At 46.2% G+C, this 24,103-nt stretch overlaps 1 protein-coding gene across 1 annotated transcript in view; it reads right to left on the bottom strand.

Moving 5' to 3' along the window:
• The window catches only part of LOC144782219 (calpain-1 catalytic subunit-like), a 194,453-nt gene that overhangs the window by 43,881 nt on the left and 126,469 nt on the right, over positions 1-24,103 (bottom strand). The window contains exons 14-15 of the mRNA XM_078661454.1: positions 4,229-4,306; positions 1,087-1,147 (exon numbers count right to left, since the gene is read on the bottom strand). Coding sequence (XP_078517580.1) covers positions 1,087-1,147; positions 4,229-4,306 — 139 coding nt within the window. The remainder of the gene's footprint in view (positions 1-1,086; positions 1,148-4,228; positions 4,307-24,103) is intronic.

Genomic DNA, 24,103 nt, shown 5'->3' with positions numbered 1-24,103 from the left:
CAAACAAAGGGTGTGGGGGTTAAATATAGCAGTCTTGTAAACTGAATGCATCAATTACATTTGTGGTGTGGTATTGAGGCATAGGAGGGGTAAGCAATGCAGGGCGTGGAAGGAGATGGGATAAGGGCCAGTAAAATGAACTGTGGAATGAGGGTGGGGAGGGCAAGCAAAAAGAGGGACAGGTGGGGACCATGCAAGACAAGGGTTGTCGGGAAGACTGAGGGCTGTGAGGGAGGAAGAAAGCAACACCATGGGCAGCTGATGGAGGGTGGGATGGGGACAGACTGAAAGCACATGTACTGTTATGAGTGCAATAAGTCAAAATCAAAAGAAAGTACCTCCATAAGCATGCGGTCAGTGGAAGGACACTGGCCGTGGACAGGTAGCTGTACTTGGTCCATGCTCCAAGAAACAAACAGACACACTAAGAGAAAGTGAAATCGCCAACCAATGAGAAGCAAGGAAATGAGAGTGACTTTGAGTCCACCCATTTCTTAATGTTGGTTGGCTTCAAAGTCCTTTTTAAGAACAATAGACTTGCATCGAAAGTGCATGCCCTATCTCAGGTGAGACCTAAAAAAGGCTACCCATTACAAACTATCAAAGGACAAGCAATTTGCAATTATAGTTATGAGTCAGGTTCAGACCTGTGTGCAGTAAGGGGTCCATCTTCTGAGTCAGTTAAAGTGCACACAACAGTGTATCAACTTACTGAGCTGGGGAAGAGTCTTCCAGAGAACATGTGTGATCATTTTGCTAATAAGGAAGGCTGTGTCCATTACAAAGAGAGACACAATAGTAAACATATTGAGGGCAAGGAGACTCTTAACTTACTGTACAAGGCTGTATGCATGGTATGTTACCACTCTCCGTCAACAGTGTTATGTGCATCACCATTATAGCTCTCTTCATGTTTTGCTAATAAATGGAATAGCAATAAAGTGCATTTTGGTATTGGTATTGTCCCACCCTTGCAATGCCTGAACCATTCAATGTGTTGGGAAATGGCAGCATCGCATGGAGTGTCTGCCAACTACTGAGTTCTCTCCAGTAGATTATCATTGCAAGTGAGTAAACTGTACTCACCCAATTCTTCCATAAGTTCCTTTAACAGCTGATGTAATTCAACAGCGCTTATCATTTCATCCTGCAAAGGTTACAAAATACAATGCTTTAGTAGATTGAAGGAACTTTATGCAATTTTGTCAAAGAATTTCTACACTATCTTACCTACAGCAATCAGATGTCAAGGTGCTCTGTACGAAAAGATGAGTGTCAAAAAATACAAGACACACACGCTCAAGATCACATTCTGCCTGAAAGTTGGGAAAAAAAGTGTGGTTTGAGCATGGTCTGGATAATAATAAAGGGGCTTCCAGGTGAAAGTAGGGTCATGATATCAAAACGAAGTACGTGACAGCGAAAGAAGGTGTACAGGATTGGAAGAAAATGAAGGGGAAAGAGATGACTCAAAAAGAGAGAAAGAACTTGGAGTTATTAGAGTTGGTGTTATATGCTTTTAATGTGGCCTATTAAAGGGGATAATGAAGGACATTTGGCTTGGACATGAATGTAAAAGTGTCCCTTAAATGTAGACACATTGTAACTGCTTGCCATTTGATAAGGCTATAAATGCATTTTTTTAAGAGGGTCAGTGGCCTGAGAAGCAGCAAGTGGCTGGATTTACTTTCGACCCAGGAGAGGGCATATGTTGTAAAAAATAGATACATGGCATTTGGGTGAGGCATGTGCTATGGGTTGGTGTATGTAGTGGGAGGGAATGCATGAGCTGAGAAAGGTGTGCCTTTTGTACGTAAGTATATCCATTGGAGAAATGGTTTTGCAATAAAGAAGTTCATGGCAGAGAAAAAAGGTTATACTTAGGATTGTTGGGACTTTTTTGTCTGCGACAGTGGGTGAAAACAGCATAGAATCAGCATATAACGTGGATGAGCAGCTGAAAAAAGGTGTGAGATCTAACGTGCACCGAAGAAATTACGTACGCATGATATCGAAGTGTGTGCCATGGCAAAAAGCTGAATGGGATGGGTTGGTATTGCTGATGGGGTAGTAGGTACATGTGATGAGGAACTGGTGCAATTGATGAGGAAACTGATTCATGCAAAAACATTCCAACATTATGCATGTAGTGTAGAAGTACAATATAAAGAGTTGTGTATTACGTGTTGTGACGACGCATAAAATGGAGAGATGGTGCACGCGACAGTCATTTGGTGCAAACAGTGGGAAGGTGGTACTTAAGAATGAAGGGCGGCACCGGGGGTCAGAGGACACTGCATATAATAAATAGGAGCTATATGAGATGGAAAGCAGAAGCATACTACCGACAGATGTAACGGTAAGTGTGGTCTTGGTAAACAAGCAGTGTACATGGGGAGAATGGATATGTGATGAGTGGGAGGTCGTGTAATTGAGAAAATGTTCCTCTGAAGGGGAAGTGAAACATGTGTATAGCCCATGAACAATGTGCCTAAAGCAGGGTATATCTCCAAATTAAAGAATATGTGCCCCTGGGGAGGGGGTGTATAGTTTAGGGAGATGTACAGGTATAGTTATTTGAAGCACCAGGGAGAAGGTGCGCGTGGTGGAAAAGACGTGCATTTCATGGGAAGGAGATGCAAGTAATGGGGAGGAGATGCATGTGATCAGGTTATGTGGCTCTAATGAGGAGGAATGGCTGTGAAGTGTATTTCAGGAGAAATAGTACACTTGATGCATTATTAGGGAGTCGATTACAGACTCACGGATGAGGCTTGCCAGAGGGCACTAGATGCACGTGAAGACATGAACTGTTACGTGTTTACTAATGGAGTGTGCATCAGATGTTCACTATTAAAGAGGTACACCTAATGAATACAAGGAGCATGTGATTTGATGTATGTCCATGTAAAAGGGAAGAGTTGTCCTGCAAGGATGTGGAAGTGGTGTATACAACTGGAAGTACCTATAATAGAGAGGAGGACCACAGTGGCTGGATGGCCTTAATGGTCTAGTGGATAAAGGTATGATCAGATAGAGAAGAGTCAATAGTAGGCAAGAAATGTACCTTGGAACCAGAAAGAAGAGTGATTTAATGGGGCGTGGCACTGAAGAGTATGGGGAGGAAGCTTGTGTCTTTCAAAGTAGAGACCATTAAGACCAAAGACGATACAGCTTTGGAAATGGGACTGGGTTTTTCTACATAAAAAAGAGTCTTATTACGTAGAAAGTTCATAAGAAAGTTTGCCTTTGCAACAAAACACATCAAAAATAAAATACAGAAAAACACACATCAGCATTCTTCATGGAATAAATAGAACCATCCACCCTGTCCAAAATATGCAGATATTTGTAGTGTGCATTACACAAATGTACTAAAACAATCAATCTATCAATAACTAACGTAACTCTTCACCCGCAATCCTTGAATAAGCCCTGTACTCCCTTCTCTCCAACTCTCAGCCTCCTGTTTTAAGTGTAAATTTACAGGCATCTTCTACCCTGAACACTTGTCCAAACCCATGACGTTTTGTAAGCATGCATTAGTACTTATGTCCCCAACATCTACCAGTACATAACCCTTGTGCATTGCAAAACACTGTGCAGCTCTAGGGGACACATTCTGAGTTTAACAAAATAACCCGTATGAAGTAAAAAAACGTTTACTTCTCACTTCTGATCTTAGATATTGATTCACTACAATTCTTACATACATTACAAGATGATGAATGCATATAAGAAAAGTTTGTCCAAGTTGGGGTACAGATTTGGACTTGTGTACTGAGAACAGTTTAAATAAAAGGTCTTTCTTCAAACAGCTGCTGGGTGCAGTGGATTGCGTTTGTGTGTCTGAGGATGCTTCTATTACAGGAAGGTGAAATAAGGAACCATAAATACAGCCACCTCAGGTCGCAACAAACATACATACGTCTATTATTAGACCTTAGACTTAAACATACATTGTTTTATTACCCATCAGTTGAACACAATAAAATAAAAAAAAGTGATTTTATGGTACAAAACAACAGAAGTAGATGTGTTACCTGCTGGAAAACGTTTCATGAGTATTATAGTATGGAAAATACTGGTTGGAGGGTGCAGTGGAAGGATCGTGATTGGCTGTGCAGTCCAGTCAGGGTGGACTGAGAGAGGTAAACAAACTGTAGAAGGGAGAATTCGGCATGGGGGAGTATAGTATGTTTAGAGCTTCTACTGAATTTATACTCACCACACCAGCAAACTGAAGAAATATAGCCCTGCAGCTATCCAGTGATGGAAGTGAGGTGGGAACAACCGAAGGATCATGCTAAAGATACACAAGAGAAAAACCATCTGCACTTTAGGAAATCTTTTAAGACATGGCTGTTTTTTACCTAAATTTGGCTGTTTCTCGTTTTGAGAGGCTGATAGCATCAGCTACCTATTTCCGTGGGGCAGCTATGCACACTATAACATAACATAACATAACATAACCAGAATAAAACAGTGACATTGTCACACTAATCATCAGTGAACAGAAGAATAAAGAACTGCTAGTAAGTGTATTGTATGAAATGTTGATTGGCAGGGTAATCACCCACCATATCCTTTCTACTATGGATAAATGATCCTAGGGACAATAACATGATGCAACAGTGAACAAACGAAAAACTATCCAGAGGTTATGAAGTTCAAATTACATTGTTCGGATAGGAGTATACTGTATCCAACTATAACATTAAAGAACTGTTAGAACTGGGGGTCTCTAGTTGGCATAGGTAGGTGCCACTGTCCAAATAGGGACCCTTGCTTCTAGTCGGGGTAAGAAGGAAACACTCTTTAGATAACCTCTGCTCACCCCCTTGGTAGCTTGGCACAAGCAGTCAGGCTTATCCAAAAGCAATGTGTAAAGTACTTGTACCAACACTCACAGTAACACAGTGAAAACACCACAAACTGACTCCACAACAGTTTAGAAAAATAAAGGTATTTAATCTAAAATACACAAGACCAAAACGACAAAAATCCAACATACACAGTTCAAGAATATGGTTGCAAAAGAGTTCTTAATGTTCTTAAGGTTAGCGATAAAATAATCCACAGTTGCGTCACGTTTTAGCCACAGTACCTTTGTTAGCGATAAAAAGTTCCAAGCAGAGAAGCTGTAGCAGTGAAAACCAAGCAATGCGTTGCTCCTGAGACCCTGGGGAGGCGTTAGCGACAGCCCTCTGCAGCAGCGGGCGTGTTGCGACGAATCCGGTCTGTTTGGGGAGGAAGGCCACTTGTATGGATTCCGGTACGTAGGTTCTGTAGGAAGTTTTCTCCCGCAAAGGCACGATGCGATGATGCTCAGGTGTCAGCCCCCTCTCTTTGCAAAAGGCTTTTATCTCCTCCACTGTGTAGATATACAGGTGGAAAAAGTTGACTTCCATTTTTGCAGAACTTCACAGGTACAACACTAGCCAGAGTCTCAGTGTCCCAAAAAAAATACTGCCAGGAGGACACCAGGAAAAACAAACAGTATGTGGTTGCGTAGTGATCTGCACTCACTAGTGATGTACACCAATCACTGTGGGTCTAGTACAAATACAAGTTCAAATCCCACCGCTGACCAACAATGTTAGAACTGGGGGTCTCTAGTTGGCAGAGGTAGGTACCACTGTCCAAATAGGGACCCTGGCTTCTAGTCAGGATAAGAAGGAAACACTCTTTAGATAACCTCTGCTCACCCCCTTGGTAGCTTGGCACAAGCAGTCAGGCTTATCCAAAAGCAATGTGTAAAGTATTTGTACCAACACTCACAGTAACACAGTGAAAACACCACAAACTGACTCCACAACAGTTTAGAAAAATAAAGGTATTTAATCTAAACTAAACAAGACCAAAACGACAAAAATCCAACATACACAGTTCAAGAATATCGTTGCAAAAGAGTTCTTAATGTTCTTAATGTTAGCGATAAAAATATCCACAGTTGCGTCACGTTTTAGCCACAGTACTTTTGTTAGCGATAAAAAGTTCCAAGCACAGAAGCTATAGCGGTGAAAAACAAGTGATGCGTTGCTCCTGAGACCCTGGGGAGGCGTTTGCGACAGCCCCGCTGCAGCAGCGGGCGTGTTGCGACGAATCCGGTCTGTATGGGGAGGAAGGCCACTTGTATGGATTCCGGTGCGTAAGTTCTGTAGGAAGGTTTCTCCCGCCAAGGCATGATGTGATGATTCTCGGGTGTTGCGAGGATCTCCTGGGCGACGATGCGCGGTCCAGTGCGATCTTTCTCTCGCAGCTCCTCGATGCGATGGCTCTGCGACGTTTCCCGCAGCGACGTGATGTGATGATTTCACCCAGCGATGACAGGCTCTGCGACGATGTTCGCAGCGGCGGAAATCTTCCATCTAATGAAGGGTAAGACGTCTTCAGGCAGCGGCGATAGGCGCTGCGACAATCTCGGTGTTCGTAGCGGTGGGAATTTTCTCGCTCGGCCGGGATTGCGATACATTTTCTGTAGCAAAGTCTTTAAAAGCTTGATTTCCAGCTAAAACTTCCAGAGGCACCACACATGGGCAAAGCACTCCAGGAAGAACAGAGCTCTCTCAGTAGAGCTCAGGGAAGCTGGGGGTGAAGTCCTTTTGTTCCTGGGACTTCAAAAATAGGGTGTCAGCTCTTCTCAGGCCCTTGGAGATTCCTTCAAGCAAGGGGACACAGCACAAAGCAAAGTCCTTCCCCTATCCTTGGCAGCAAAGCAACAGCAGGGCAATCCAGCATCACACAGCAGGACAGTCTTCCTTCCTCAGTTTCAGCTCTCTCCTTGGCAGAGGTTCCTTCTTGATTCCAGGATGATCTAATTTTCTGTAGTCAGGGGTACCTATTCCCCTAAAAGTCTTTGTTCCCTTTGTGCAGGAGGGCTCTGAGCCCGGTCTGAACCAGTTCTGGGTGTTCCTTGAGCACTTTGTTTTCCTGGCCTCTCCTTTCCTTTCAGGGAGAGGGGCAGAGTCGTCAACCGCCCAGCAGCAGGTGGAGCCAGCATTGTGGAAGGCAGGCACAGCCCTATTCAGGCCCAGGTGCTATCCCCTCCCAACACTCAAGTTGCAAATGCAGTCATTCAGTCCAGGGCTAATCCGGCCAGCCTCCTGGGGGCTCCCCAGCCTCTGTCACTCTCAAACCAGACAGTCAATTCACAAACAGGCCAAGGCACACAGAAAGGTCAGACAGGAGAACAGCAACTTTCTAAAAGTGATGTTCTCAAACACAGGATTTAAAAACAACCTTTCCTAAAAGATGTGTTATTAAATTCAGGGATACCAAACCTTTATGTCCTACCTTGCTCCTATGGGAAGATATGCTGGTAGCCACTGTAGCCAACATTCCCCATGATAGCCTATGGGCAAGGTAGCCTTACAATAGTGAAAAGCGAAAATGGCTGTAATTCACTACCAGAGCATGTCACCTGCACTAGTACATGCTCTACCTCTCACATACACTGCACCCTGCCCAAGGGGGTACCTTGGGCCTTCCATAGGGGTGACCAATGTGTACAGAAAGGGAAGGGGTAGTCCTGGTCAGTGGGGACACTGACCAGGAGGACATGGCAGTTCACAGACTGCACACAGGCACTGCGGTGGCAGGCCTGAGACACCATTTTAAGGCTACTCTTGTGGGTGGCACAATCAGTGCTGCAGGCCCACTAGTAGCATTTGAATCACCAGCCCTGGCACACTCAGTGCACTTTACTAGGGACTTCTTGGTAACACAAATATGCCAATCAGTGATAACTAATTACAATAACAATTTACACAGAGAGCATATGCACTTTAGCACTGATCAGCAGTGGTAAAGTGTGCAGAGTCCTATTGCCAACAGCCACAGGTCAGGAAAAATAAGGGAGGAAGAAGCAAAAAGTTTGGGGATAACTCTGCAAAAGGGCCAGTTCCAACAAGAACTAATTAGAGAGAGGCAGATGATGAATGACATCGGAAGGAATTCTAATTTGGAGACATTGTGAATGTATACTGTACAATATTTTGCAACTTTATGGTATACTGAATAAAAAACTGGATTACATTCCTCGAGTCTCACCACACACTCAGATTCTGTGCTTTTCAAGCACCATTTCTTATTCTCTGAACTTATCAGAACTTAGGTATTGGTTGGAGAGATGTGGTCAAGACCCTCTTGCAAGGGAATCTATCTAAACATATCACATCTTTTGTTGACTGCATACCCCAAGCTCTCATTGAACTGTCAGTCCTGTTCTATCTGACAAGAACCTATTGACATAGGGGGGCAGTATAAACCGTCTCTTCAATTATCATCTCATATTTTTCCATTGTAGGAAAACGTGCTGTAAGTTCTATGTAGCAGAGCAAAGGTCAAAGATGGAGGATGAAATCTGTAGCTAAGACACTATTCATCTGTGTTCCAGTCCAGCTGCAGCACTATAACTGCTCCACTATTAATTTGGATTATGCCCTCAGCATAGTGGATTGTGATGATTGGTTAACTTTGATATCTCAGTAGTTTTGGATATGATAGGCTAAGGGACTATCAGTATCATCAAAAGTAATAATATTCGCTTTGGTGCTGGAGGATGTAGAGCATTTTCTATTTTGAGTAGCAGCAGAACTAGCAAGAGGGACTCTGTCACAGGAGACCTCGGGGCCAGCAGAGGAGGCCTCCCCATTCAGCCCACAGCTGCCACTTATTAGCGCTATAAAGCACACATCGCAGCCATGCTGTGGGGGACCTTCTGACCAATGGTAGCACTAGCAGGATATACTCTGTGTCCCAGGAGACCCTAGGGCCAGCAGTGGAGGCCCGTCCACTCCGCCCGCAGCTGGCACTAATTTGCGCTATAAAGCGCACTTTGCAGCCATGCTGCACAGGACGTGCTCGGACAAAGCCCGGGCAAAGGGCAGGCCCATCCTGTGCCCCTCAGTGCCAGGAAGAGGCAGGGCAGGGTCACCCCCTGGCCTTTTCATCTTTTGCCTGGACCTTTCATTTGGCTATTACTTTGACACTGCCTGCCAATTACTTGTTATAACAAGGGAAAACCACATAGCATATTTATTTCTCCACCCCCTCAGGTACTGTGGAAGTTAATTATCTTTTAAAAACAGTGAGCAATCCTCTCTGAAGATTTGTAATGTGTATCTGTACAGTTGTGTTCTGGCTTGAGGGGGATCTGTTGTAGCATTGATTTTCTATTTCTTGCGACGCGCCTGCGCCATCTTTTGACGAGACTCACCAGTCATCGGAACAGTCGCAGGCTGAGAAGTAACTGCAATTTGTAAGAGCTCCCTTTAATTGAGCACCTGAACATCGGCTGAAATGGGGAAACTTAAAAATATCTGCCGCAATTAAGGCCAACTCCTCATCTTCATCTCTAGATGGATAAATTACACGTGCTATGGGTGCTTTCAATGAAGAAATTGAGCATTTGAAACAATGCCTCTCGGCTTACTGATGGTAAGTGCCTGGACTGGTCCTATGCCTCTTGGGGACTCAAGACTTGAGGCTTTGCCTAACTTGGCATAGGCTCATGTGGGTGAGTTAACACCTGCTCTATCTCCCTTAATTGAAAACCCTTCTTCTGGTGTGATTCCAGGCCTGGAAACTACTACTCCTAATAATAATGGCCCCCTGCGAAGAGAAAAAAAAGCCTTGTGCTTCGGAAGAAATTCTCCCTTGTCATCCATCTACCTAATCATGTAACAGACTTCAATTTCGACTCAGAAACTCTGGCTCTACCTCTGAGATCTTTAATGGATAATGGAAGTGATGTGATACTTGACCTGCTTACATGCCCACAGTCTAGGATGGGGTCAACAGAAGAACTTTCAAAGGACCTTAAAATAAAAGGGGTCACTATTCCCATCACATTGTCCTCCAAATCTACACATGGGTTAGAGGGGGCCAACAAACTGTTTACCATCCCTTCCTGATCCAGATGTAGGGATCTTGGGACCAATAACTCACATACTCATAATAATCAGCAGACAGTTTTCCCACTTGTTCCATTGCACATCCAACCCCAACCACGCTTACATGATGGGCCATTTGTGGGCAGGGGAGAGGGTAACAGAACCACTCTTAGGGGGAAACAATACATTTGTACATCCCTCAATTATCTGCAGGCCATGCAACGCAACCCTCCTGCAGGGGCTATTAATACGGCTGACTTCTTTTACGGCCTCAATACCAAGGTACATCCACAGGAAAACCATCATGGGCTGAGGGGGCTAGAGCCTTGCATAATAAACCAGCCGGGGGCTCCAATTTGGAAATTAATAACTTACCCGCTGCATGCTGTCCCTATGTAGTAATTATGGCCAACGTCCCACCGCTATCGGCAGGATCAGGTGAGTCACCCATATAATTAGGGAACAAAGGCGCATATGTATCAAATTCCGTCATTGCAATTCTCAAATAGCAATTTTTAGAGAATCGCTATTTGATAATCGCAAAACGGGATGTAATAAATAATTCACAAATATTTTGCGATTTCTTGGCATTCCTTAATTGCGATTAGCAAATTGCAAATTGCAATTAAGGAATACCTTTCCATTCATTCCCATGGGTAAGGAGGCCCATAGGAATGAATGGGAAGACATTCTCAATTTGCGATTCGCAATTTGAGAATCGCAAATTGAGAATGCAATTTCAAGGGTGCCAGGGTGTCCAAAGGACACCCTGTTGCACCCCGTAAATATGTATGTGTGCATATGTGGCGCACATACATGCCCTAAGGGCATGTATGTGTGGCACATGGTACGTTGAAAAAAGCAAACTGTCAGTTGGTGGTAATTTGCGATTTCTTATGCCAAATTCGTACAACTTAGGTGCTTCATACATTTCATTTAAGGAATAGCAATTTGTGATTTCTTAAATGTAATTGCAAAATAGAGAATCACACATTTTGTGATTCTCTAATTTGTGATACACTTTTGGGATGATACATCCCAAAAGGCCTTTTCCCGTTCGCAAACGGGCCGATTCTGAGAATCGGCCCGTTTGCGAATGGGAAAAGGGCTTTATACATATGCCCCATAGTCCTGCAGTGGTCTCAGTCCAGATCAATATTTTCAATCTCAGCTGCAGACCAAATTCTGCTAACACAGGAGGCTGGGCTGATCAGGCCATCCCAATAATTACTTGCTGGAGATTGCGTCATTATATATTTTAGGCACCCCATGGTTGCTCGGAAGATCCTACATGACACCTCCTTTACTTCTTTGACAGAGAGCAATGTATCTCTTCTTTACCCTGGCTTCTTTTATAAGCACCTATACCAAGCCCCTGCCGGTCCTGTTTCCTGTTCTTTGCCTCTCCTCCAATGGATAATCAGGTTCCCTACCGTATACTTTCAAATAAATACAATCTCCTGAATGATTTGCAGGGGATTGGCCGTCGAGGCTACTTCTCAACTGGGCTCCTAACCTGATCCTTTGGTTCCTAACAACCCTCCTCATTATCACTATATCATGCCTCCACCAATAGAAGCGGACTGAGACTTGTCTACTCACTCCTGGGGCTGTAGTAGGGCCCCGGTTAGGAGCCCTAGCCAGGCTGTGAAAACCACACCCACGCTTCTACAAAGTTATAAAGGGGTATGTGATATTTTTCCATTGAATATTACAGGGCTTTAGAATAAACTAACTGCTCACAAGTGGCTTATAGCACACTTATTACTCATATACTTTGCATAGAGGAAACATGGCCGGGGACTCCCCTGCATATTGAGGGCTTTTTTTCCCTGTTCGCTCAAGTCAACCCATCCCTTGCCGGTCGTGCGATGGGCAGTTTACAACTGTTGATTTCCAACTTATTACCTGTTACGATTAGAAGATCTGACACTTTCTCTCCCTATTATCAAAATCAAAGTCAAACAAGCTTTATTCGACGATTGTCATAAAAGCATAACATTTAAAATTCTTTCATTAAATAGGGGTAAAATTACACAAGAATACAAGCAGGGATAAAATTCATTACAATTACAATAATTTCACCATATTTATATACAACAAATGATCAAAGGATAAACATTCATTGACCCATCCCTTTATACTTTTGTTTCTGATGATCCACGACCAACCTAAAAATTTAGCCACAGCTATGTACACTAGTGGGTTAGGACTTGTGCAAATAATTCTAACGCCCACTATTCCACTCCTTGTGCCCAGCAGCTTAGACATTGGTCATAAGCAAACTCTACGTGGAGCAGAGTATGCAGGGCACCCAAAGAGTAGATGGCTGATTGTTTCTTGGGGATCCGAGCAACATGGACATGAGGCGTTTCCTCCACTAGACCACCTTGAGGTAAATGCTCTGACAGGAATACTGCCAAGTCTTAATTGAAAATAAAGCTTTCTATCTAGTGGCTTTGCTATGTCGTCCCAGAATGGCTCGAATAGAGTCTCATCCTTGAACTCCATGAAAACCCCCGTTAACGAAAGCGAAGCAGTGGTCCTAAAAGCTCTAGAGGATATCAACCCCCAGTATAGACCCTTTATTGCCTTTTTTGAAGGCAATATAGCATTAATTGGGTCCTCCCATACCTCCACAGTACCCAACTCTCTGAGAATCGCTCCAAATCCAGAGAGACATTTTACCTGATGGAAGACATCGCTTTTGATTATGTCCATCAGTCCCATGGCGAATATTTTCAATTCTGGTGTTACCCATAAACGCCTCCAGTATAATACTGGACGGAGATTTGCAATAATCTCAATTGGTCTCATGCCCAAGTCCTGGAAAACGGGGCCCATGGGGTACTCTGCGGTAAATTGACAAGATTGCCTAGGAACCTATTTTCAGAGCCTGTGAGCTTGCTTAAGTTCCCGTGCCCCCATATTTCTACACCGTAAAGTGCTGCGCTCACCGCCTTTGCATTATACACGGCAATTGCCGGGGCAACCGGTTTTGTCAAGGACTTGGCATGTTCTCTATTCAGGGCCCCGGCCAGTTGCCGATGTTTTAGCGTTGCTACATCTATCTGTTCGTTCCATCGCAGATCATCCTGGATGGTTACACCCAGATAGGAGAATGATTTGAGTTGTTCTCGGGGTGAGTCGTTCACAAGTATTTTCCCTCTGTATGACTTGTGTTGGTTAAAAGAAATAAACTTAGATTTTAAAACATTTATTTCCAGCCCATAATTAGTCCAGAAGGCTTCAAAGATCCCTAGTGCTTTTTGCAAGCCACTTGGGGTCTTGGAAATGATAAGACAATCGCCAGCAAACATTAAAATTGGTACCTTCGCACCTGCTAAAATTGGGGCGTCAATGTTTGCCTCAATCAAAACTTTTGCCACATTATTAATGTAGAGAGAGAACAGGGTCGGGGCTAGTATGCAACCTTGGCGCACTCCCCTCTCTACTGGAAACTGGTTTGTGACACTTCCAGGAGGACCCCATCGTATCTGGGCGAAGTTGTGTTCATGTAATTTAACAATCAGGGAGAGGAGGGCAGGGGGCATACCCATATCATTTAGTACAAGCCACAAGTTTGAGCGCGGAACAAGATCAAAAGCTGCCCTCAAATCAATGAAGGCAGCATATAAACTACCCCCCCCCCTAATTGAACAGTCTTCCATTAAAGCATGGTGAAGTGTAATACTTGGTCGACTTTACTTATGCAAGCTCTAAATCCTGCTTGAAGGTGGGATAGGATGTTCATCTCGCACTCCCACTCCTGAACTTTATTTAATACCAGTCTGCCAAAGATCTTCTGGATGGTATCGATCAGACTGATTGGGCGGTAGTTGCCTGGAAGTGACTTGTCGCCCTTTTTAAAAACAGGAATTATTTCCGCCCCATTCCAGGATTCGGGTATGGGTGCTCCTTTGGCTATCATATTTGCCAATAATAATATATACTTGCCCCAAAGTTCTCTGTCATGTAGGAAGATGTCTGCTGGGACGCCATCTATTCCTGGCGCTCTACCAGGTGTGACAGAATCTAGAGCATGTTGAATATCCCTAATAGTAAACACATCTTCCACCCAAGGGGTATATGTAACCCCACCTCTTTTTTCTAAGGGTAGTTCCGGGCCTTTAGCGTATTGGGGCCTAAAGTAGTCCACCCACTCATCTTGGGCTACCCAATTTTGAGGCTTTTCTGGTCGGCCTTTAAATCCCCATTTTAACAGAATTGCTTCGAGTTCTTGGTTGAGCTAGCCTCCTTAAGCTCCCCCCACTTTTTTTCATCCCAGACACGCTTGGATTTTTGATTAGTAGTTTTGTACACACCCCTTGCAAGGGGAACGCTGGCACTAGATCCTGTTTTAATAGCCTGCCCTAGATCTAGTCGTGTTTTTCTGCATTCCTTGGTGTGCCAACAGGGAGAGTTATTAGTTAGGGCTTTATTTGGGTTGTTCGTTTTGATAAATAAGCCTTTTAGTTGGAGAAACAGGGTTTCATGGACCTTGATACCATTTTCTCTGTCTACTACTGGAGCTTTGGCATTTGCGCAGATGCTCAGCTCCCTAGTAGCTTGTTCTAGTTTATTTAAAATAAAGACAATGTTTGACTGGCTTTCAGCAACTTTGGCCCAACCTGGCTGGGAGAGGCGTCTCAGCCGGACATTTTCTCTGCCATTCCTCCGGCTTATAACATCTTCCGGCAGGATAGAGGGAAGGGCAGGGGCAGTGGAGTAGCTGTGGTGGTGAGGAAAAACGTTCTTTGCTCAGTTCTCCCTCTGAACTCCATCGGGGGCTCGGAGTCCATTGCCTTTACGCTCAGATTGTCCCCGGTTCAAGCGCTTAAGGGGTTGTTGGTTTATAGGGCGCCAGGCCCTTTGGGCTCCTTCCTGGAGGACTTGCAGGTAGCGATATCTGAGTTGGCGTTGACTACACAGCATTGTGTAGTGGCGGGCGACTTCAATTTCCATCTTGAAGCGACCAGTGACCCGGATACCATCAAACTGCTGGACATTACATCTCCACTGGGCCTCGCACCGTTTGTGTCAGGTTCCACGCACGAGAAAGGGCACACCCTCGATCAGGTGTTCTCGTCAGTCCTGATTGCCGATGTCGAAACTCTGCCGGTGCTATGGACGGATCATAGGCTGATTAGGTTCTCCGTGTTGGAGAGTGGGCGGCCGGCCAACAGCGCCCCCATGCTGCCTAGACCAGCCTCAAGAGCGCTGCATAGAGTGACGCCCGATATGTTGGAGCAGGCGCTCTCGGAACATCCTTGTCATCTTTCGGGTGATCTGGAAAAAGACACGGAGGCTCTGCAGCGGTGGCTGATGGAAAGGCTTGACGATCTTGCTCCAAAGGCTGCCCCTCGTTCCACGGTATTTCGGCAATCTGCGCCGTGGTTCACGGAGGCGCTGCGGTTGGCCCGCAGCCAGTGCAAGGTTGCGGAGCGGGCCTGGCGCCTTCAGTATAATGGGGAGGCCAAACTGGCCTATAGAGCGGCTGTTAAGGCCTATCACCGGGACATCTTAGGTGCCAAGAAAGAATACCTTGCGAGGAGGATTGAGGCGGCGGCGAACTCCTGTAAGGAGATCTGCACCGTGGTGAAGGAGTTCACCACCCCCAGTTCCCACTCACCCCCGTCATTATCATCGGATGCGTGGGCATGTGATCTCGCCAATTTCTTTACCAACAAGATCAAGGCAATTCAGGTTTCTTTCCCGGAGAGCGTGGAGGAGGGCGGCTGCGGCCCCGGGGCGGGACATGGGTCATCGCCCACGCCTGTCGCAGTGCTGGCAGATTTTCCTGCTGTCTCTAGCGAGGCGTCCCGGGTGCTGCTGGCCAGCCTTAAATCAGGCTCGCCACTTGACCCCTGCCCTGCCAAATTTCTGGCAGAGATGGCGGCGGTGGTGAATCCCCTGGTTAATCCCATCCTCAACGCCTCTCTGAGGGAGGGGAGTGTTCCTCGCACCTGGAAAAGGGCGATGGTGATCCCCCTCCTGAAAAAGCCTGGTCTTGATGCCGATGCTCTGGCCAACTACAGGCCAATTTCGCTTCTTCCGGCTTTGGCGAAGATCACTGAAAAACATGTCCATGGTGTCTTGTCGAGCTTTCTTGAAACTAACAACTTGCTCCATCCTTCCCAATCCGGATTCCGTCCTAATTTCAGCACGGAAACGGCGTTGTTGGAGGTCTCAGAGATCATCAGGGAGACCTTGGATGTTGGTGGCAAGGCCATGTTAGTCATGTTGGACCTGTCGGCGGCCTTTGACACCGTCCCCCATGAGGCGCTTCTCGCCAGGCTCCATGACATCGGCATCAGGGGGACGGTGTTCAAATGGTTTACATCCTTTCTGGAAGGCCGCCGCCAGACGGTCTGGGTCTCCCAGAGCTCCGCCGAGATGCCGCCTTTGGGAGTCGGGGTTCCACAGGGTTCTGTGTTGAGCCCATCGTTGTTTAACATCTACATGTCCCCTCTGGCGGCGGCGGTGGAGGCTTATGGGGCCCAGATCGTGTCCTACGCCGACGACACGCAACTCCTCTTCACATGCGGTAAAAATCTAGCATTCGATGGAGAGAATATCCGGGGTTGTCTGGGCATGGTATTCGATTGGCTCCAGCGGAACAGCCTGAAGGCCAACTCCAGTAAGTCGGAGGCTGTGTCACCGACCCTGAGTGGCGGCTATGGTGGCCGTCTGAAATGTGCCCTCCCGCACAGTCATCATTGGTCGCCAAAAATCTAGGGGTTAAACTGGACAATAAGCTTTCGCTGAGAGCGCATGTCCTGGGTCTGGCCGGCACCTGTTTCGGCATTCTAAAAATGCTCCGCAAGTTTCTTCCACTGCTTTCTGCGGAGCATAGGCGGATTACTGTCCAGGCGCTTGTCGGATCCAGGCTGGATTATGCCAACGCCCTTTTTCTTGGCCTCCCTGACTATCTAGTCCAGCGCCTGCAGGTGGCTCAAAATTCTGCTGCCCGTGCCATCTTTGGTTTGCATAGGCGAGCACGAGCTTCTGGGCTGCTGCAAATGCTCCACTGGCTGCCCATCCGGAAGCGGATTATGTTTAAATCCCTGACGCTGATGCACAAAGCACTTTTTGGCTCAGGGGCCGGGTACCTAAGGCGTAGGCTGGCCTTCTATCGCCCAACCCGCTCGCTGCGGTCTGAATCTCTTTTTACAGCTGTGGTTCCGCGTGTGAGGAAGGCCCGCACTGGGGGCCGGTCTTTCAGCTGTAAGGCTCCCCAGCTGTGGAATACTCTTCCACTGGCGCTACGCAGTACCCCCAATCTGCTTCAGTTTCGGAAGAGCCTGAAAACTTGGCTTTTTAATCTCTAGTTTCTTTTGGGTGGGTTTTGTTCTGTCTGTTTCTGTATTTGCTTTTCTTGTTATGTTATTCGGTATTGAGCTGTCTGTGGAAAGCGCCGGGACACTCTTTTAGAGTAGCCGTGTGCTATATAAACTTTGTTTAACATAACATAACATAAAATTTAGGTGGCGCATGTCATTTGTAAGGAGAACAGTTTCGGGGCATTCATCACTCAGTCCCTCAAGTGCCGCGGGCACTTTCCAATATGAAAGGATCTTGCATAGGGGATTATGATCACTCTCAAGGCGGTCAATAACCATCATGTCCTCTAGATGGTTCCACAACTCGAGATGAACTAGTATATAGTCAATTCTGCTTTCTCTTTGACCGCTCTTGAAAGTGATGGCACCCGCCTTATCCTTTGAGGTCCTACCATTGTCCGCCCTTAATCCTTTGTTTAAGCAGATAGAGTTCATCTGGATCACCAGATCTGTCCACCTCTTCACTGGGTCCAGTTCGAGCTTGGGGACCCCCCACTGGTTGTCCTGTTCCTCTGTAAAATAAGACTCACCACTTGACAATGGTTTGAAAGTTGCATTAAAATCTCCTGCAACAATTACATGAGAATGTGCGGAATACTTTTCAATAAGATCTTCAAGGGCAGCAAAAGTACCAGATTTCTTACCCCCTGTGCTCCTAGCATACACATTGTAAACATCTATGGGTTTAGCCTGATTAAATATAAGTGATACAATCTGTATGTCCTTATGGTTCGTCGGGAGCACTTTTACAATGATTTCAGAGTCCTGCTTGACCCAAATTGTTAAACCACCCGAGGGTCGCCCTCTTTCGCTTTTTTCAGCAGGGACACTATAGTTTAAAAACCCTACAACGTGTTGGGGGTCAAGTAGCCATGTTTCTTGAAATATGCATATAGTGAACTGATTGATAAACAGAGCCCACTCCGGGCTTTGGATCTCGACACTCAACCCTGCAATCTTCCAAGAAATGATCGAACCAAATTTTTCAAAGCCTTTTGCAAAACTTGCATTGAGGCTCTGATCTAAAGGGCTATCTCCCCCACCAGTCACCCCAGAGTCTACCAATGTACAAGGGATTCCGGAAAGAATATCTTCTATCATGGTTGGAGTATCTGATACAATGTCACCGGGGAGGCTAGGATTGGTACCATCAGACACCAGTCAATCATTAGAGTCCAAGCACGACCCACCCAGCCCTGTACCTGATGTTTGCTTTCCCCTAACATTCACCCACTGCTGATGGGGAGAAGATCTCATTTGTATAAGGGAGTGGTCTGGGGAGCAGGATCTATATTCTAATAATAACAAATTTTGTGCCAAGTTTTTGTGTTTAAAAGTAAGTTCAATACAGTCAACTCTGCTTCCTGGGTACGAGAGCCTTGTTTCCCTAGAGATATCTTCCCTTATCACAGATCGACATCCTCTAGTATGCCTGATCCAATGAATAGCTTTGTTTGTCAGAGAGTCATTTGTTTCTATGTCCTTCCCTGGGCTCAGTTTTGGAACATTCACCATGTAGACTTTAGATAAATCAACAGGAGTAGGGTGAGGTAGACTGTCAATTTACTAGAAGAAAATGTTGGAATGTTGGGGCTGTTAGCAGAACTAGCATTAGACTTAGGATTCCCACAGTCTTTCCCTGTTTCAGTAAACTTATGCTTGAGGGTTTTCGCAGGCAAAGCTTTCGGTGTCCCCACCCTGTCTCTGGCAGCTTCACTGTGTAAGATTTCCCCCTTCCTCAGCGTGCTACCCCTGCCATGATGTAACACAGTATGCTGAACTATTGGCCTTTGCTTATCCATAGGTGCAATGCTCTACTGCTTTTTAGCTAGACTACAGTTGGAACATGAGCTTGAATTGGAAATGACTTCATGTACTTTAGTTGTTAATGTTTCAATCTTGTCTTGCATACATTCAATAAGATTACATAATCTGTTCACAACGCTACACAAGTCAGCACTATCACCTCCAGCGCCAAAAATGGGTACATGAGAGTTTAGCACCAACCCCTGCGTCCCCTCCCTGGACCTTTGTGAGGCATCAGTTATACTTGGTTGGATTAAAGGATCCCCACTCTCCCTATTTGTACAATCTATATCGATGAGAGCAGAGAACCTGTTTGTGCAATGAACAATTGGGTCAACCGGGGTAGAGTGAATCACTTCTGCCTCTAGGTCTACACTCGCTTTATCGGTAACTGCTAAGTCAACATGACATTCATCGCAATTATGATAGTTTTGTTTTTTCTTCAAGAACATCCCAAGAACCACTGCTGGACCCCGCTTGCCGCACCTCTGTAATGATTCAGCAGCATCTTCCCCTTTACTCTCATCCAGTCTATGTTCTGTGGGGTGCTTAGACGCAAGTATAATAGTACAGTCCTCTATCAAGACATCGATACGGGACATTACACAGTTCTCCCCTGCATGCTTAGCAGCTTCATTGACCTTCTTTGACTTTCTCCTTTTTACCCGCGTACTTGGTCCATCAACCGCACCCTCCATGCTTTTCCTTTTCCCCATTAGACAAATTCAAATGACACAGTACCTTAATGTGCAGAAATAGAATGTAAATGGGGTGGCCCAGCCCGGCCTCCTTCGGCCCCGGACGGCCACAGACGGCCCGCCCTTTGCCCAGGCTTCGCCCCCGCACGTCCCGCGATGCGCAGGAACTCGTTGATTAAGTAATAATAGGGGGAGGGACTTCAGTGCTGGGAGGCATGCGGGCTGACAAGCTTCAGGTGAGTCCGGGAGGCGTAGCAGGCCCAGGGGCTTATGGGACTCGTGGTGGTTTAATCCGCCACAAACACACGAGTGCGGAGAACAAGGTGTCAGTGTCCCCAATACGCAGCCCCAACAGGAAGAGTTCACAGCAAGGGTCCGCGCTTCACCTCCGTAGTGCAGCGGCACCCGCGCCAGCGGGTGCGGCAAGGTTTTTAAATGCTAGAAGGCAGGCGGGCTGACAAGATTCGGGTGAGTCCGGGAGGCGTAGCAGGCCCAGGGGCTTATGGGACTCGTGGTGCTTTCATCTGCCACAAACACACGAGTGCGGAGAACAAGGTGTCAGTGTCCCCAATACGCAGCCCCAACAGGAAGAGTTCACAGCAAGAGTCCGTGCTTCACCTCCCTATTATTAATTTGTGCGGTTGAATTTTAAGTGGGGTGGTCTAATGTGATTATCATTAATTATTACAATAATGTATTTGATTTTACACATTGTGAGTCGTCAGAGCTTTGGAAACCGACCTTGATGTATTTCTTTTGCAATTTAAGTTTCTTTGCCCAATTGCATGGGTTGGGAATTTTAACATACAAAGATGCTGCCACTCAGAAAGGCAGGTGTGTGGTTTCACTAACAGGGTTGCAGAGATTACTAGACTCCTTCACAGATTTTATGGACTCCAGGAAATTAAAGATCAATAAGTCCAAGACATTTATAATGACTTGTGGGAAAACCCCTAAGAAGGTTAGATCATTCTGTCTTGAGGGTGTCCAGATAGCTAAGTTTAAGTCCTTTTGCTACCTAGGAGTCCTCATTTCTAGAAAGGTCTCCTGGGCCGATCATATCCAGAATAGCCGGCTTAAAATGAAAAGAGTCTGTGAGGGGGTGTTTAGATTTTCCGGGAGTCTTGGCAGTCGTCACATCAAAGAAATGCTCACCATCTATAAAGCAAAGGCTCTTTCTGTTGCAACCTATGGCGGGGATTTGTGGGGCCACTCACCCAGTAATTCTTTACAGGTAGAGGAAAATGCCCTTTTGAGGTGTCTGCTGTGTACTAAGCCCTCAGCATCGTCTTGCATCCTGCACTGGGAAGGTGGGCGGAGCCATCTGGAAGACATTTTGTCATCCAAACCCATCTCCATGTGGCGCTCTATAAGGACTAAAGCGGCGCCTGAGCTTACAAAGGTAAATATAAAGGACTGCCTAACTTTAGATCATGTCTTTCATATCCAGTGGCTGTCTTCCATCAACAATACTCCTATGACGGTGTTTGGCTTTCCTGAGGTTACAAGACTCGACTACGATCCTAACACTGGAGAAATCAGCAATGAAGGCAGCCTTGCTTGAAGCGAGGGCAAAGAAGAGAGCCTCTGTAGATGAGACAAAAAAACAGTGGACACATACACTTCCAATGTTTTACTCAACCCTATTTATCCTGGGTGACAAATCAACAACGTCCTTCTTGTCCTGATTAGACTACGTTTGAGTAATATCCCAGACCTTATCTCTTTCCCTAACACAAGCCAATGGGATTTAACAACAGGGAGGACAGTAAGCAGCCTCAATATTCCCAAAGATACATTAATGATTTACTATCAAGCCACTACACCACAATGAACCCATCAAAGACCGGGCTCCCGTCCAACCAAACCAGACGTTCTCCAACCTCTTCTAGAGTCATGGAAATCTGTACCTTTTCAATAATGGAGCCTTAGTTGTGTGTGCCATCAGAAACCTATAATCCGCTTGCCCGTCTGTCACAGGGTCACTGAATCAATGTTGTGGAAGGTCCACTCTAGGTAGATTGGTTCTTTAAATATACATTTGTTTTTCATACCCTGAACCACCATGCGGGAGAATGGCAAAACCAGACAGAAAAACAATGACCCTCATGCACAAGAGGTACTTTTTTTCAGTCTCCGAAACAAATCTCCCTTCTGGGCGTTTGATTCTATAAAGAAAATTCAATTTTACCAAAATATTTTCACCTGACAACTGGAGTACTTTGAACAAAACAATCCCCATTCAAGGTGATGGAGATCTCAGATACGGTGAGTGATTCCTCACTAGGCAAGCAGAGATGAGGGCTTCACACCTGTGGGAAGGCGGGTTTACTGACAATTTTTATTAATGCCCAGAGTGTTTGCTTTTCTTTTTTTTTTTTTTTTTTTTTTTTTAAAAACCTTTATTTGAGCAAGCAAGAAAGTACAAGGATGGGCCTACAACCACACGGGCCGGCCGCTAAAAAGGAGTAGACACATATCATATATGCCCGCAGAGGTAACAGTCAATCAACAATGCAATACTCCACATCATATACAGGACAAAAACAGATTTTATGTATATAAAAGAACAAACACACAAAAAAGGCGAAAGTGTATCACTGAAGGTCAGCTCAAGGGACGCAAGGGGGGGACAGCAACGGAAGTGCAGTAGCAAAATTCTAAGCACTAAGGAGCTCGGGGGGGGGGGAGGGGCACAGAGGTCAGTAAAAAAGGGGGGGGGGGAGCCGGAAACACCAGCTCAGCCCCTATATGAAGGTTCCGAGAACGCTAGCCTAAGGAGACAGGGTAATCTCGATAGTGTCCACAAGGGGAGGAGTACAAATGTCGCCACGGTATTCGTTCCATTGACCCCACACCTTCACCCATGCCCTGGGTCTGCCCCTGGCCACATAGACAGTTTTCTCACGGAACATGGACCAATCCATGTTATCCTCCCATTTCGAGAGGTCAGGGGGCCTGGAGGCCCCCCAGAGTTGAGCAATATCTCGCTTCGCAACCATATAGCCCAGGGTGGCCCATCTAGTCTGTGCCACCGAATAGTCAGTGGGCTCCCAAACATTCAAAAGACAGCGACGAGGTTCCGGACGCAAGGACACCCCTGTCACCACAGCCATCAGATCAAGCACAGCCACCCAATAAGCAGCCACCATCGGGCACTCCCAAAGAATATGCAGGAAAGTAGCACGCAAACCACATCCACGCTTACACAATCCATCGGAGGAAAAGCCCATCACCACCAGTCGCGGTCCCGTCACGTACACCCGATGAAGGATCTTCAATTGGACCAGACGGAGACGAGCCGGAATAGCCACCTCCTTCGGGGAGGAGAGGGCCGATTGCCAATCCTCATCATCAAGTTCCAACCCATCGCCCATCCACATTTCCCGAAGTCGGGCTAATAAGTCAGTCCGATTGTTAATCAACTTTTTATAAATCAGGGAGATAGTGCTATCAGGAAGATGTTCGTCAAGGATATGGTCTTCAAGGGGGGAAGAGTCAGGCGGAATCTCACCAGGAGCAAATACCGAAGCCAAAGCGTGCCTGACCTGTAAATAACGAAAGAATTCCCGACCACTCAGGCCATAGTCAGCCTGGAGGGCCTGAAACGGTCGCACAGAACCCTTAGAGTACACATCCCCCACCTTAGAAATCCCAATCAAGTCCCAACGGTCGAAACCCTTGGAAGACCAAAGACCGCCCAGACGTTCTGAAGCATAAAGCGGCGTCGCCAACGTCAAGCGATCCTCCCAGCCCAAGCTCACATTCGCGGCACGCCACACCGTCAAAGCAGTCAATGTAGGTCCCACAAGATGGCGCCCAGCGGAGCGAGAATAGAGCACTCTGTTAAAGTCACCTCCCGGAAGCTGAAGTTTATCCATCTCAAACGCCGGATTACGACCTGGCGAAAACATAGCGTGATTGATAGCGGACAGATGGGAAGCCCAGTAGTACCTCTTAATGTCGGGGAGCGCCATGCCCCCGTCATACCACGGGATGGAAAGTTTCGCGAGAGCAATGCGCGGTCGCCCATCCCAAATAAGCTGCCTCTGAAGGCTCTCAATCTCCCGAAAATAGGTCTTAGGGATAGGATCATAATAATTCTGGAGAGCGTAGAGAAACCGCGGCAGTGACATCATCTTAAACAGGGCCGCCCGACCCAGGGGAGACAAGGGAAGTTTGCGCCAACGGGCAACGTCCAAACGTAGCCTAAGCAACGGGGGAAGGAGATTACGATCAAAGCGAAGGGACGAGTCCAAGGTAACAAAAACCCCCAAGTATTTGAAGCCATCCCGGGCCACCTGAAGAGGAAGTCTACTCGGCAACGGAGGCAAGATACCAGATAAAACGTATACACAGG

This window comes from Lissotriton helveticus, chromosome 9 (assembly GCF_964261635.1).
Source record: "Lissotriton helveticus chromosome 9, aLisHel1.1, whole genome shotgun sequence".
In the NCBI taxonomy this organism is placed as follows: Eukaryota; Metazoa; Chordata; class Amphibia; order Caudata; family Salamandridae; genus Lissotriton; species Lissotriton helveticus.
The sequence above is the reverse complement of the archived record's forward strand: the minus strand, read 5'-3'. Positions and strand labels throughout refer to the sequence as shown.